General features: G+C 41.5%; 1 protein-coding gene across 1 annotated transcript in view; it reads left to right on the forward strand.

The window, feature by feature from the left end:
• Positions 1–532: 532 nt before the first annotated feature.
• The window catches only part of sik2a (salt-inducible kinase 2a), a 154,550-nt gene continuing 138,503 nt past the window's right edge, over positions 533–16,579 (forward strand). The window contains exon 1 of the mRNA XM_080214875.1: positions 533–1,070. Within this exon, the coding sequence (XP_080071001.1) occupies positions 936–1,070 (135 nt within the window). The 5' untranslated portion in view covers positions 533–935. The remainder of the gene's footprint in view (positions 1,071–16,579) is intronic.

Genomic DNA, 16,579 nt, shown 5'->3' on the forward strand with positions numbered 1-16,579 from the left:
AATATATTTGGCACGTAAAAAAAGGTTGCAATTAACAAAAAGACAATGCTTTTGTGTTTGATCCTTTGAGGGAGAGAGACAACGAAAGAAAAAGGAAAAGAGAAAGACAGAGTATTTTGGCATGTAAAAAAGAGGTTACGAAAAGACAGTGCAAAAACTCCCCTGCTTTACTGTTTGATCCTCTGAGGGAGAGAGAGTGATAGAGAAAAAGGAAAAAAGAGAAAGATAATATTTTGGCATGTAAAAAAGCGGTTACGGAAAGACAGTGCAGAAACTCCCCTGGTTTAGTGTTTGATCCTCTGAGGGAGAGAGAGAGAGAGATAAAGAGACAGAAAGAGAAAGAGAGAGAGAACACATTTTGCAGCAGCAGCAGCAGCAGTGTGGCAGCATTTAGATTTCCGAGACTGACAACCTCGAGAATAGAAGTGGCTGCTTCTGACGTAAAAGGTGGATAGGGTTGCTATGGCGATAAATTCGCAGGGCAGTGAGAAAAGCTTCAGAACCCGCCTTCTGCACACATTAGCCCGGAGTTTTTACGTCAATATGCGTCAGCCAGGATAACATGATGCCTCCTGCAACGAGCGGGACCTTGTAGCTTGATTTCCCTTTTGTTGCCTCAGTGGAGACCGGGCTTGACTCTCCAGCTTCCCGCCCTCTCTCTCTCTTTCTGTTCCCCCCCCCTCCTCCTCCTCCTCCTCCTCCACCCACCCCTTTCTTCCTTCCTTTCTCCCCTCCCTCAATTATCCTGATATCACCTGGTCATAGATCCTGTGGGAGGGGGGAAGAGAAGGAGGATTATTATTATTATTTTTTATTTTTGCTTTCGCTCAGTGGAGGGAGGGGGGTTTTAAAAAAAAGAAGAAAGTTATTTTGGTCTTGTTTTGTGGTGGGGTGGCTGTGTATATGTGTGTAGTTGCCTTATACCGGCTCCCAGCATGGTCATGGCGGATTGCCCGGGCAAATTGCATCGGGCGCCTGTCCGGGTGGGTTTTTACGATATTGAGCGCACTTTAGGCAAAGGCAACTTCGCCGTCGTCAAACTGGCGAGACATCGCATCACCAAAACTGAGGTGAGTGGATTAAAAAGACTTAAATTTAAAAAATTGCCTCACCTTTTCTTTTCCCCCCCCTTCCCCAGAGTAGTCAGTCGTATCGTGGTCGAATGAGGAAAGAAACTGAAAGGGGGCGGGGGAAGAAATAGAGTTCAAAAGCTCAATACAAATAACTTTTCTTTTGTTCGTGCCGCCAACTGTTGTTATTCTTTTTGTTGCATTCTTGTTTTCCAAACTGTTGTGTGCTGTTTTATTGGGGGGGGGGGGGGGGGGGTTCGGAGGCTGGAGTGGGCTTGCGGTGTTCAGCCAGGCAGCCTTTTGGTTCATATTCGGTCGTGTGTCCGCTCGTGTCAGGGAGAACATGCCAAGTTCTGGCTGCAGAAGAGACACACCCAGATCATTTGCACATGTAAAATAGGAAATAGTTATTATAAATGTATTTTTATTTAGTGGTGCACTGTATTTGCTGGTTTTTATTTTGTACGGATCATCCACACGGCCACAACATTAAAGCCCCGTGCACTCAAACTCTGTCGGAATTCATAATTCCTCCCAGTTAAATGTATGCAAATTCCCCTCAATAATGAGTTGTTGTTGAAGAACGATGTGCACACAACAGTATAGGTGACTGAAACCCACTGGGGAAAAGAGTTCCCACTGCATCCTTTAACAAAGAGTAACGATGTCCTGAGTTTATTTTCGGGCTTTAAAAACATGACATTGTTTCTTTCAGTTTCTAATAATATTGTTCCTAATCTCGCCTTTTGTTGCATCGAACTGTTGATGTAATTTACAGTTGGAATCAGCCACCTTTCTGATACAACATGCAAAGGGTCCGGTACCCCCGCTTTTATTTAGTACGTCAGGCACGAATGTAAGACAATGATTTTGTTTTGCAACAATGCAAATAAGAGGAGCAATATTTCAAATGATCCCACCATATATCACGAATGTATCCAGCTATGTAGCAAGTTAAAATGTAGCCAATAATTGGCAACTATCGCAGTCATTTTGGACACAATTTGCTACACCGGAGTCATGTCCCACTTTAGGCCAAGTTCCACATTTTTAAAAAAAATCCTTTTGCAGGGTTAAACTTGGCTGGATCTGCTTGTGACAAAATCGATTCATCTGGAGATTTAACAGGAATAAATAGAGTTCGATCCTATCTAACCGTGCGAGTTCAGTGATAAAAGGAGGACCATTATACATATTACAAAATTCGCACTTTATTCCTTTTTTTGGGGGGGGGGGATAATCCATAAAATAACTTTTAGAATGAGTTGTTCTGCAAGTTGGAGGGAAAATACAGAATTCGGTGTTGGGGGGGTGGGGTGAATTGGTTTTCCGCTGGATTCCTTGGTGATTTAGGATTTGCAAAATTGAGAACGGCGGAGGTCGGAGCTGGGTGAAACTTTTGGGACAGATAAGGGGGTATTAAAACAGATCCCGTTGTCAGACTTTGTTTCAAGTCAGAAGATATTAGATGCAATTTATCACGGGTTCCCTCTTTCTGTAACTGGTTCCCTGAGCTGTAGAAATTATGATGTGGAGATGCCGGCTTTGGACTGGGGTAAACACAGTAAGAAGTCTCACAACACCAGGTTAAAGTCCAACAGGTTTATTTGGCGGCACTAGCTTTCGGAGCCTCAAGCTCCTTCATCAGGTGAGTGAGGACTGGTATTCACAAACAGTGCATTTAGAGACACAAACTCAATTTACAAGATAATGGTTGGAATGCGAGTCTTGAGAAATTACACTTTCCACAAACACAGTTGAAATTCTTGTTTTATGAAACCATCTATTCGGGGTACTGAATATTACATTGGTATACATGTTCAATAAACTCATTTAACTGGTTAGTTCATGGGATTAGAATATATATTTTAAGAGGATAGTTTTTATATTATCCTTTTAAAATATATATACACTTATTGGTCCGGGCTCAGTGTCTGAAATGTTCCTTACCTTAGCCGTCTCCTTTTGGATTTTGTTTACAGGTAGGGGATTACATTTGAGAGTCTTGCTAACGCGAAGAGTGTGTTTGAAAATTTTATAGTGACAGATCCTTTCAATTCATCGTCAATCGAGAGGAGCTCTGATTTCCAACGTGTTAAACCCTTAATAATTTATGGCTGCACCCCCCCCCCCCCACACAGAATTAATGACATAGGGGGACAGTTCAAATACGACCTGGAGCTTTTCGAGACTTAAAAACTTCACAGAAAACTTGTGGAACTTTTGCCCTCACCCCCCCCCCCTTTCCACCCAAACCCAGACTGATTTCTCTCCATTCTGCCACCCAGTTCTTTTTTGTTAAGGAAAAGTTTTGCATTTGCCTGATGTTAGCAAGATTGGTCTTTTTTTTTCCCGTGAATTTTACGGCAAGTGCATAGGGAGGGAAAATAAACTTTTTAAAAAATATCCAAGTAGAAGCATTTCCATCCCCTGTGGTAACGCGGCGAGCGTTTCGATTTAATAATGTTACACTGGTGAGCTTGCCCCGCCAGACAGCCTTAACATTCAGTAAGTGTTTTACTATTTCAAGGTGCAGTTGTTTTATTTCAGTTTGTCGCCAGCGGGTGGTGGTGTTCGTGATGGTTCCCAATGCTTGTTTTTTTTAATCCCTCTCCAACATCACCTACACGCATCCGCTCCCCCCTTACCCACCCCCCCATAAGTGTTATAGTTGGCTGAATGAAAAACATCAAACACGCTGTTCATTTGATATCTTAAAGCGCACAGGATGAGCTAGAATGGGAGTGCGGTCATCACGTAAAACATCAGCGAGGTTCCCAAGTTTTCCCTCTAATTTTTTTTAAAAACCCTGCAATTATCAGGAGACCCCCGGGTGGGAGAGGATGACCAGCGAACGATTCCTCCCCCCACCGCCCCCAGCAGTCAGAATGATTGCACCTTACAGGCAAGAAACGTACAGAACTCAGCCAATAGCCTTAAGGATTTAGGAAGCACTATTTTCCTTTTTCAAAGAGTGCTTGCTCTCAGTTGTGTTCCCACATTCTGAAAACCGGCTCGCTGCGTATTTTTTTCAATTTCTTTGTCCCCTTTTTTGTGCTGCAGGAACGCACGTTTTGCCGTCTTATTAATTTCCAATCCCCAGCCTCACGCACTGGGTATGGATTTCAGCCAGGTGTGAGCGGGGACAATATCGGACCCTGGGATACAATGTGCACAAACGCCCATCGCCGAAGTGCGTTTGGACGGGCGTCAACGCTGTGAAGTTGTTATCCCTTAATTGTGTGGAAATGCAACATTTTAAAAATTGCATGAATGAATCATTTTCCAGATTTGATGGCGAGGTGGTTGGGATTTATCGAAGGCTTTAAAAAAAACATTTTTAAAATTTGATTTGTCTCCCACCTTCCCATTCCTGGCGTTTGGGCTGGCAATTTGAAGTGTTCCTGCAAATTCCTGACGGATCATGAAAATGCAAGCTGCAATTAGGGACCATCCCAAATTGGAACTAACTGTAGTGTGTGAGGAGGGGGTGTTTGGGGGGGGGGGGGGTAATAAACATACATCTTCTTGCTCATAATGCTGGGAATATTAGCAAAAGGTTTCTGCAGACTTGTGCAGAAGTTGGCCATTTCTGTATAGTCCATATGTTCCCGACTTTCCTGGTTAGTTTCTATTTTCCCTTTTTAATGTAACAGTGGAATTTTCCTGCAGTCTTTTGAAGTGGAATTCAGAAACAGCTGGATCGCTTCCCGGCTGAGGAGTCCTGGAGGCAGCAAAAGGCTGGTTGAATGCCGCTGTGGGAAGCCCCTATAAGAGGGAAGGTTCTTACACCCACTGTGTTTTCTTTGTCACCTTGCGGGGATCAAACTCAGGCATGTGTGCTTGTGCAACCTCAGCCTGGGGGTCACTGGATTCCCTTGGGCCCTAACCCTGGGGAGTGGTTTGGGAGGCTGGTAGGGATGGTGGGGGGCGGGGGGAAGGAGGCTGGGGGGGGCGTTGGTTAATCCATTTGTTACACAAGCAATTTCTTTAAGACAACTTAAATGATTGGTAGTTCTCTCTTTCCCTTGTCATGCTCCACGTAGTCAAAATATAAATCCAAAAGAAATCTGTATTAATTGCAGAATGTTAAAATAAGCACATTACTTTTCACTAATTTTTAGCTTGCAACATAGCCGGATTCAGTATATTTTTGTGCTGGAATGTGCAAGGTAAATTGAATGGAGATATTGAACTGCTCGTGCCTACAACATTGTGTCATGTAGAAGTATGTGTATGCATGTGCATCTATAATATTCTGTCTAACACCCTTGGGCTGTACATTTTGAATGATTCCAAGGATATTAGATATTTCTTGAGATGCATTACGAGTTGCCCAGTGCAAGAAAGACAATTATTGCGTCTTTGTTGTAAAGTCTTGCATTAATCCCATATCCTGCAGGTAATTTTATTTATCTGTTGGGGCAGGGGAAGGGATAGATTGATGTTCAAAATGAGATTATTGCATTTAGCCACATGCTTTATTCTGGTGGGTTAAAAGTTCAAGAAAAAAAACTCATCCTTCCAGCTCAGACATGTGGTAAGCTCGTGACAGAAGGATGGCAAATTGCTGAAACAATGTATCCTTCAGTAAGACGTATCAAAAAAAGCAACATGTGCAACTCAAACCACCAGGAGGAAAGGAAATATCATTTTTAAATGTCAGTTTTATCCCCCGGCCAGCAGGCTGTTTGCGAGGTAACTGTCGACAATGCAGTGTCGAGATAAGTACATCTCGCTGCGCTCGCCAGAGCCATTTACATTGCTTGTGTTGTCAGCGCACGAACAGTGTGATCTAGGAAAGCTTTTTTTAAAAAATTCAGTCTGCACGTTGCTTCTGAAGTATATATCTTTGATGCTGACCATCTAACTCAGGAGTGTCACAAGATAGAATACAGCCTGTCTACACATTCCTCACGTCAGTTCCAATACCTGTTCCATGCACTGCACAACCCAAGTTTGAATTTTATTTGTTGACTTTTGGCCACAGGATTCTAAACCACGTAAGATTGTTCTGAAGTTACTTTTTTTAAAAAAATAAAAACACACGTTAAATAAGTCATAATGGGAACAGTTAATGTATGTAGATGTGATTTATCTGGTGATCCCAAACTGCTGTGCATCAGAAATGGGAAAAGTCAAATTTCTTCCTGTTTCATGGATTAGTGAAGGCATCATAATTTAGTACATTTTATAGTTTGTGTTTGATATAGCTAATTTGAATACATATAAACATCACTGATCCTTTTTAAATAATAGGGACAAGGGATTTAAGTAATCTGTTCCCATTTTGACTTATTTAACTTGTGTTTTTAATTTTTAGACTAAGTGACTTCAGATCAATTCCCATGATCTGTGTTGTTTAGAATCCCATTTGTCCCATTTGGCCCTCCAAGCCCAAATAAAATGCAAACTTGGGTTGTGCAAAATATGGAACACGCATTAGGACTGATGTAAGAAATGTGTAGAGAAACTGTATCCTATTGTGTGACACTCCTGAATTAGATGGCCATTAACGTGCAGGCTGAATTAAAATTGTTTTGTTTTTGAAAGGGTTAGTAAATTCAATGTTGGGGATCTGAAGAACATTAGCATAAAGAGGAAAATATAGACCTGAGTGGTGAGAAAGGAGGCCATTTATTTCTTATCATTTTTACCTGTAATATGCTGTCTCTACAACAGTTATCCCATCTAACCTTTTCTGCCTTTTTTTAAATTGTTATAATACTGACTGAGTTCTAAATGTTTTGGTAACTTTATTTTGATGCATAACTGGCAGTTGTCTTTGCAAAAAATGTTGACATTTACTTGTCTTCTTTCACTGGTTGTGGTGAACATTTTTGAAACATTGGGTCGGTCTCGGTTGGAATATTGTGTCCAATTCTGGGGCTCGTGTTTCAGAGAGAATGTGAATGCATTGGAGAGGATGCAGAAAAGATCTGCAAGAGTGGTTTGGGGGAACGAGAGACTTTAATTATGTGGATAGAATGGTATATCTGGCTGTTCTCCTTAAAGTACACATTGAGAGGAGATTTTAATAAAAGTTTTTCAAAACCATGAAGGGTAGAAAGGGAGACACTGTTCCCGTTAGTGGAAAAGTTGAGAATTAGAGAACATCAATGTAAGATGCTTAGCAAGGAGCCAGAGTTTAGGTGCAGAAAATCCTTTTCACACAGCAACTGGTTGGTGTCAGGAACGCGCTTACCTGAGCGTGTTGCTGGATGCAGATTCAGCCGTGGCTTTCAAAAGGGAACTCGTAAATTATAGAGGAAAAAAAAGTACAGCCCAGGAATAGGCCATTCGGCCCTCCAAGCCCAAAGAGAAAAAATTTATATAGTTCTGTGTATGTGTTTGGGGGGGGGAGAGGGAGAGAGAATCGTGTTTGATCCTGTATATACTTTCCAGAATTGGCTACTGGGTAACAATGATGTGGACATGTTGGCGATGGACTGGGGTAAGTACAGTAAGAAGAATCTCAACACCAGGTTAAAGTCCAACAGGTTTATTTGGTAGCACAAGCTTTTGGAGTGTTCCTCCTCCTTTAAGTGAGTGAAGAGTTGTGAACACAAGAGTTGAACACAACCCTTCACTCACCTGAAGAAGGAGGAACGCTCTGAAAGCTTGTGCTACCAAATAAACCTGTTGGACTTTAACCTGGTGTTGTGAGACTTCTTACTGTACTGGGGAGCACACAGGGGAAAGGTATGTTTCTTCGCACCAAGATACTGGAGCTAAAAAGGCCAATTAAGCTACATCGTGATGTGGAGATGCTGGTGTTGGACTGTGGTGAGAAGTAAGAAGTCTTCAATCTTCACACACACCTGATAAAGGAGCAGTGCTCCAAAAGCTGATACCAAGCAAACCTGTTGGACTTTAACCTGGTGTTGTGAGACTTCTTAAGCTACATCAGCAGAAGCTGGAATTGAAGCTGGTCTCTGGCCCAGCTGCTGCTGGAACAGCTGTGCACAACACTTATATACCCATTTAACCCTATCTAAAGGTTATTCCCTATTGAATAATAGTGAATCCCCAGGTGGAAATGTTTGGCGAGCGGGTAGGAGTAAGTTACAAAGTTGTTGATGTTTTATTTGTTGAGACAACTCTATTGAGGTTCGTAACATGAAGCTTTCATTTGCGCATGCAACTAGAGGTTTTAAGGAATGTGTCATTAATCAGCTGGGAGAAAATTCCAGTATCACTGATGTGAAGTTAATTGTGTTGAATTAAGTAACTAGTTCAGATATCACAATTTGGGTTATTCCTTTTTAACCATGTTAAGTGCAGCCTCCTTTATCATGCAGACCAAACTGGCGTGCATCTCTGAAGAAAGTGAATACCGATTCATTTTAAATACTGTACACAGTAAATCATTGGTATGAGTTTACAGATAATGTTTGAATTACCCAGATAACATACTGTTAACTGCGTAATACATCTTGGTGTCATTTTTTTTAATGGCCTGAAACCATTTAGAGTACTTGTATGTTGAGCGATCCTTAACCTGCAGGATTTTGTTATAGAAGCAAGATTGTGATCACATTAAAGGGCGATGGTTAATTAAAATGGGTATTTAGATGAAACGGGATTGTTTGCAATACGGTGTTTGTAGTGAACGGGTATTAATTTTCTGCACAAGAGGCATACCACTTCTGTCTGCATGATGGAGACAGCACTTACCATGGCTGAAAAAGAATTAACACAAATTGTGATATTTGGACTAGTTACTGTATGCCCGCTTGCCTGTGTGCGTAACATGACGGGAAGAATGAATAATGATGCAGGAATTTTTGAGAAGGTGGCTTGGCGTTATCCTCAAGGATCAGAAATACGTTTTCTCTAATGGCTTGAAATTCTATCATTTTCTCGTGAGTTGATTTCAGGAATGAAGAAGTTGTGCCGGTAAAAAGGAATAAATTGCCATCTGCTCCTCTGGTGCTTTACATAAAGGCTGCACCACACTCATGGTTCCTGGAGCATCATGACTAGACCCTTCCTAAGCCTGCTCGGGTATGTAAGCTTCTGGGAGAGACTCCAAAAACCAGAAAAACCCTTGGGCTAATAAAGGAAAACGAAATCTGGAAAATTCTTCTCTGTTTTCCCCCTCATAAATAAAGTGCGATTTTTGTGCACTGACTCATCTGATGAAGGGGCAGTGCTCTGAAAGCTCGTACTACCAAATAAACCTCAGAGGGTGGTGGGTGAGTGGAATCAGCTGCCGTCGGTGGTGGTGGTGGAGGCAAACTTGTTGGGGTCTTTTAAGAGACTTCTGGATGAGTACATGGGATTTAATGGGATTGAGGGTTATAGGTAGTCCTAGTAGGTAAGGTTATGATCAGTGCAACTTGTGGGCCGAAGGGCCTGTTTGTGCTGTGGCTTTCTATGTTCTAAAGCTGTTGGACTTTAACTTGTTGTTGTGAGACTTCTTACTGTGCTTACCCCAGTCCAACGCTGGCATCTCCACATCATTTGTACATTGAGGCTTGAGACCAATTGGATGTTAGACTTCGTTCACTGCCCTTTAATAGTGTTCAAACGCAAAGAAACAACAACTTGTATTTTTATAGGAACCTTTTTATACTTTGGGATGTTTCAAAATGGTGCACAGGAATGAAGTATCTTTGAAGCATAGTTACTGTTGTAAGGAAAGGGAATACAGCAACCAATTTGCAGACAGGACCAACAGCAATATGATAATGAGGACAGTTTTTTAAAAAATAATGTTGATTGGCCAGGAAATCAGGGACTATTATCCTGCTAACCTTTACATCCATCTGTGAGAACACATGGGGATTTAACATCTCTTGTGAATAGTTGCACTCCTGTGACAGTGCAGCACTCCCCCCACTCCTGAACTGAAGTGTGTCAGCTTAGATTACTACATTCAAGTTCTTGGGGTGGAACTCTTTGGATGAAAAAGTGTTTTCTGTGATACCTGAATGGGTTCTAAGTAAAGTGTTTTGTGCTCTGTCTCCATTCAGTAATCTGCAACAGAGAGCAAGTTTGCTAATTGATATCGTAATTTTTAATAAGCTGCAAAGGTGTTTGATATGGAGGGTGCTGCGCCCTTGAGAGTTTCAGCTTGTATCATATTCCTGGGATGCAGGAAGAATTCTCCACCACCACCCGCATCCCCCCCGACTTTACCTGTCTAGTGCAGGCCTGAGAATACTTAATGTTACTAATGTGGAAGGCTATGCTATTTCTGCTGATGAGCCAGGAAAGAAGGAAATGAGCCTCACATGAGTTGAATTCTATAAGTGTGCACTCTGCTCCTGTGATGTTATATCTTTTCAGTTTTACTAAAATTCGATTATTAGTAGGGCAGCCATACAGTGACTGGGAAAGTCTAATTCCACTCCATTGTCTGGGATTCCACGGAGACTAATTTCCTTGGAGCTGCTTCCAATCTGCTCTCCTACAGTGTGGCAGAAACCCCGTTAATATGCGTGAGTGGGGTTTACGTTATATGTCTAAGAAGCAGGATCTGCTGAGAAGAAATTCATGGCCTAGGACTTTTTTTTTGGAGGGGTTGACATGAGTGGATGGAGTTTTGCATGATGTAATTCTATGCACATCTTCACAAAAAGCAAAACTCAGTGGTATCTGATTAGGAAGAAATGATGGGTTTTTTTTCAGTCTGTAACATAATTTGTGGCCTAGTTCATTGTGTTGCGGTTCAGAACTTGAACATGTTTTCCGATCTAATGAGAGAGGAACCAAGCTATGCTGGACATATAGGTTGTGCCATACTTCTCTTAAAAAGCAATGTATGTGTATTTTTACCTGCAAACCATAGTGCTTTCTCGATTTGCTGTAAATCTTGTCCTGGAATACAGTTGTCTTCACTTTGCAAGGTGTGGTTTGATCGTGATTTTTCTTCTCTGGGATGAGCCAATACAAGATGGTGGTCATGGAAATAAAACCTCATCTTAAACTTTTTCATTCAAACCAGCTTGTGAAACATTGGAAGGTTAGAGGAGGACAAGCTAAGAATATTCATGCAGTTCAATATAAATCCTGTGTCAAACCAGAGAGATTGTCAAAAATGAACTCACTGGAATAAATTGGAGACATTTGGTGAACTTACTGCTTCATTGGATTTTCACAGTAACTTCAATACAGTGTGAGCTTACTTGTGACTAATAAATAAACTTTACTTTTTTCACTGTAGCCTGCTGGATGCTTGCAACTGTCTTCTCTACTTCAGATGATTTGTGTGATTAGGTGCTGTGTTCAGTGTAAGTTTTTTTTTAAGGTTTTCCAAGGCCGCAGCAATACTGAATTGGATTGTAAATTGGTATCTTGGCTGTTAATGTCCAAAAATTTCAGATCTTTAAAAAAAGTTTTGGGAAAGCTGTTTTTTTTTGGGAAACAATTTTTCAAGGAGGCACAGTGCCGTCTGCCTTACAGCGGCAGGGTACTGGGTTCAATTCCAGCCTTGGATGACTGTGTGGAGTTTGTACGTTCTCCCCATGTCTGCGTGGATTTCCTCCGGGTGCTCCAGTTTCCTTCCACTCTTCAAAGATGTGAAGGTTAAGTGGATTGCCCCTTAGTATCCCAAGATGTGTGGGTTAGGGGAATTAGTGGGTAAATACATAAGGTTATGAGGATGGGCCTGGGTGGGATGCTCTTTTGGAGAGCCGGTGCAGACTCAATGGATCAAATTCTGTACTCTTAAGGGTTCTATGATCAATGCCAATGGATTTTCAGTGATCTTGATCATAATGCCTGAATTGATGCAAAGAAGGAAGACATTTGGCCCTTAGTGTCCATGCAACTCTTGCAACCCTGGGACCATTTCTGTGTCCTTCACCCTGGTATCATTTTTTCATTCTTTTTAAATACTTGTTCAGCTCCTTTCTAAATACTGCAATTCCCTTCTCCATGGTGACTTGTGGTAAAGCTTCCCATGCTCTATTAACCCATGTGATAATTCTCTCACTCATTGACTTATCAACTTGTGGAGATAATATTCTCTGTCCTCTCGGGACTTTTCAAAATATTTTGAAAACATTCTGGCTCAGTGTTTAGGTTTAAATGGGGTTGTTTATTGGAAGCTCAGATAATGAAGTGAAGAGGCTTGCAAAAATTCAATCTTCTTTAAAAAATTTAACCCTTGTGTCCTTTTTTTTAAAAAAAAATACTTTTCAATGTGCACACTTCTGCTGAAGGCCAATGTCTTATACTTGGATAAGACCGTGCTGGAACACACTTAACAGACCCAGCAACATCTGTCGAGAGAGAAACAGAGATCTTCATAGTTGGGCAGGTCAAGGAGACACGGCTTTGACCAGCTACATAATGGCAATCAATCTCTGCGCAAACTATTTCATGATGTGAACCACTTGGGAGATATTTTAAAATGATACGACAAGATCATTTATAAATGCAACAATATTTGTTTTTCTTTAACTGAATAATCAACGAGTCTTACCTCTTTGTGAATGCCATGGGTGGAAGAGGAAATGTATGGTGTATTCTGTAGTCCAATTTGTAATTATACAGCAATTTATTGTATGTTAGGAGTGATTACATTTGGCAATTGAGTTGCTGGTGGATTTATTGAATAATTTACTTTTAATACACAATCCATTACTTGTCAATATTACAAAAGCTTACAGGTTTGTTATTTAACATTGAAATAAATATTTATTACCATAGGAAGTAGTTGATGCCAAAACATTGAATGTATTCAAGAGTTGGCTGGATATAGCACTTGGGGCGAATGGGATCAAAGGTTATGGGTGGGGAAAAGCAGGATTAGGAATTGAGTTGGACGATCAGCCATGATCGTGATGAATGGCGGAGCAACTCAAGGGGTGAAATGGCCTCCTGCTGCTCCTATCGTCTATGTTTCTATTAAGGTTCAGACCACAACAATGACAGCAACTTGTGTTAAACAGTCAAAATGTGCTTGAAGGTGCGGACAATTATCAGGATGGCTGTTTTGCCGATATTAGAAACTGCAGGAAAAGCCAAATTAGGGGGAGCATAGGATAGATGTTCTGACTGGCATAACACTTGTGTGAAGAGTGCAGTATGATTTGGTCCAAGCTTTGGTCATGAAGTAAGCCTGAAGATACCAGACGATACAGACAGTCTTTGAATAAGGGACCATGGAAAACACAGCTGCTTATTGCTTTTTCTCATGAAAATGTACATTGTCCTGTGGGGTAGAATGGGAACATTTAGGAATCTGGTGGATTTATAAGCCATCAGGACACTTGACATACCCAGCAACAATTGGTCGAGAGAGAAACATCTTTATAGGTTGGGCAGGTCAAATAAACACAGCTTTGACTAGGTCCATAATGGCAACCAATCACTGCTCAAACTATTAGGTAATGTGAACCACTTGGAGGTATTTCAGTGACATGGCAAGACCATTTATAAATGCAGAATTCTAGTTTATTGGAATGTCCTAAGAAACCTTTTTTGGAATTCGATCTTGTCAATGGATTAATTTATTTGTTTCGCTAATCCAAAGTAGATCACCTTTTTCTCACTCCTGAAGTTGTGGGAATGGAGAAGTAATGTCTGAGACTTAGTGCCTTTGTCGATGAAGTGAAAAATTAATGATCAGTGGGAGTGGTGAGGTGCATCTATCTCGTATTCTGTGCTCACAGTGAGTTCCTGCGCTAAGCCGGTTGTGGTGTCGAGCAGCGGTGAAGCATTTCCCTCTGACAAGAATCCTCCTTGATCACAATCACTCACACCCCAGCAGCCAGTATCAAAGTGACTTTAGTTGTTGCTTGGGGACAGGCCACCCTTTGTTTTTGGATGTGGCAGATATCATTCGACAGATGTGCTGGAGGGCAAAGTTTTTTTTTGTTTTGAATAGCAAGGTTTGCCAATGAAACAAAAATCGAAGGGGTTTTTGTTAGTAATGGGTTAACAGACCTTCCACTTAAGTCCTAGTTTAATGTCAATTATTCAATGTAAGTCACTGATATACAAAAGAGCAACAGGTGGCACTGAGTGCTGGTGCGTATATTGAGTTGTGCAACACAATGAAGTGAGTTTATGAAGAAGCAGGAGTTAAATTGTCTTTTATCATTGAACTGCAACTCTGAAGCCTAACAGCTTTGAGAATTTGGTTCTCGTGGTGATGCAGAATGGATGGTGTGGGATTGGTCACTCATTTGTACGCAGTTGCTTATATTCCGTTCCACTGTAATCAACGGAATTAAACACAAGACACTATAATGGGCGGCCATACCAATTCTGCCCTTTTGGTGTCTCTGCCTCAGAAGAATTTCTGCCCTAAGATATGTTATTTTATTTGGGATTTGGATGTCACAAACAATGGCAGCATTTATTGCCTATCCCTAAATGCCCTTGAACTGAGTGACTTACATGTCCATGTCAGATGACAGTTTAAAGAGTTGAGCACATTGCTGTGGGTTTGGAGTTCCATGTAGGCCAGATCAGGTGAGGATGGCAGATTCCCTCCCCTAAAGGGGATTTGTGAAACAGATGGGTTTTTGTAACAATTGATCATTACCATGGTCACCGTTATTGAGACTAACTTTAGATTCCCAGATTTATTAATTGAATTTAAATTCCACCAGCTGCTGTGGTGGGATTTGAACCCATATCCCCAGAGTATTTACCTCAGCCTCTGGATTACTAGTCTAAGGACATTACCACAATGCCATCATCTCCATTATAAAATCCAGTTATACGCTGTTCACAGCTCTATAACCTGAATCTTCTTGGTATTATCACTTGACAAGCTTTGCTTTGCAGTCACTTTGACGTCAGTCAGTGTAAGAGGCAGGGGGGAAGGGAAGAGTTGCAACTAGGGGAGGAGGGAGGGAGGGGGGTGGGGGAGCAAAGAACACCATGAGTGGAATTGTGTGACCTAGATGTTTACTTATTTTCAGATAGTTTGTTAGCCAACGGCACACAGGGGCAATTCATTTTGAGGAGGTGACTATTTTATGACTCGGTTAGTTTGGGTTATTGCAGTCACTTCGAGCTGGCACTGGTAGCAACCTTTTGCTCACCAAGTTTAGCTTGCCAATAGTGCAAGCAGGCTGAGTGTGATAAGACTTTCTCTCACCACCAACATGTTAACGTAATGTTACCCAACTGCCTGCCTTGGGTGGGGAGAAATATCAGTTGTAGCATTATCAGTGATTCTCACCAGCCCGTTCTTTTACGCAAAATGCGTTTATCTAACTGACGGATCTTTTTGAGGTCTCTGTTTCCACTCCATCTAGCCCTCTCCCAGGACGTCAATCCTTTATCTTAAGTAATGATTGGTAAAGAGTCATAAAACACTGGAACAAAGTTGTACAGTCAGCGTGTGCTCCGTTCTCTAAATGAAGAAGTGAAATAATCTTGTGGGTTTTTTTTAACTTTTAGTAGTTGAAGGTCATGTCACCATGTTGTACCTATTCTGATTTCCAAAGATATCACCTGATATTTCACACAGTGACATAAATGCTCTTCTGAAGACAGTAGAGTCCATCTGAGGATGTGCAGGTTAGAGGGGTTGGCTGTGCTAAATTGCCCCTCTGAGGATGTTCAGGACAGGTGGATTGGCCATGCTAAGTTTTCCTTTAGTGTCCAAAGATGTGCAGGATGGGTGGATTGGCTATGGTAAATGCACGAGGTTACGGGGGTAGGGTGATGGGGGTGCTGGGTAGGATAGTTGGAGAGTTGGTGCAGACTTGATGGGCCACATGGTCTCCGTCTGTACTATAGGGATTCTTTGAGTTCTGCTTTTCATGTCCCCAGTACGACGATGTTTTTTTTTAATGACAACAGTTGGAGATGCATGAAAGAGTAGAAGGAAAATACCTAGATTGCACATTGTGTTCAGTAATGGCTTTGTGGTTGGAATCATTTTTACCCGTGTATACAAATATGTACTGTTCCTTTTTGTTCAGGGAAGGGAGCCAATTTGCAGAGTAGCATTTCAATAAAAGTTGCACAGTAGAACTGGTGAAAATGATTGCTCGATGTATCAATCAACAAAATCTTCACACTTCAATCAAATCTAGGAAAGATTTCCTGGTTTCTGCCGACTTTGTGAATTAACTTGTAAAACTCCATGTTGAAGATTTTACTACTTTTGGAGATCTAACACAGACACAATGGGTCAAATGGCTGTTTTCTTTGCTGTTACCATATGATATACAAAGGGTATTTACCACCCCTCCCCTGCATATCTGCTAGATTAGTTAGTAAGAAACTGCGGTTGCTTTGGACTCGATACACTGTGACAGGATGTGATTTGAAGGTGTGCACAGTGCTTGAAGTCCTCACTTGATTTCTGCATCATTAAGTTCATACGAATAGCAAAGGGTGAGTGGCAGGAAGAGGTCAGTTGGTCCCTAAAAGCCTGCCACATAACCATGACAGCCAGACCAGTTACAGCACTGTAACAATATGAAAACCACACACACACACACACACACACACACACACACACACACACACACACACACACACACCCCAACCCCGGGTTTGTAAGCCATCTACATCAGCATCCAAGTGCT

The sequence above is a fragment of the Carcharhinus amblyrhynchos genome, chromosome 29 (assembly GCF_965287045.1).
Source record: "Carcharhinus amblyrhynchos chromosome 29, sCarAmb.v2.hapA, whole genome shotgun sequence".
NCBI lineage: Eukaryota > Metazoa > Chordata > Chondrichthyes > Carcharhiniformes > Carcharhinidae > Carcharhinus > Carcharhinus amblyrhynchos.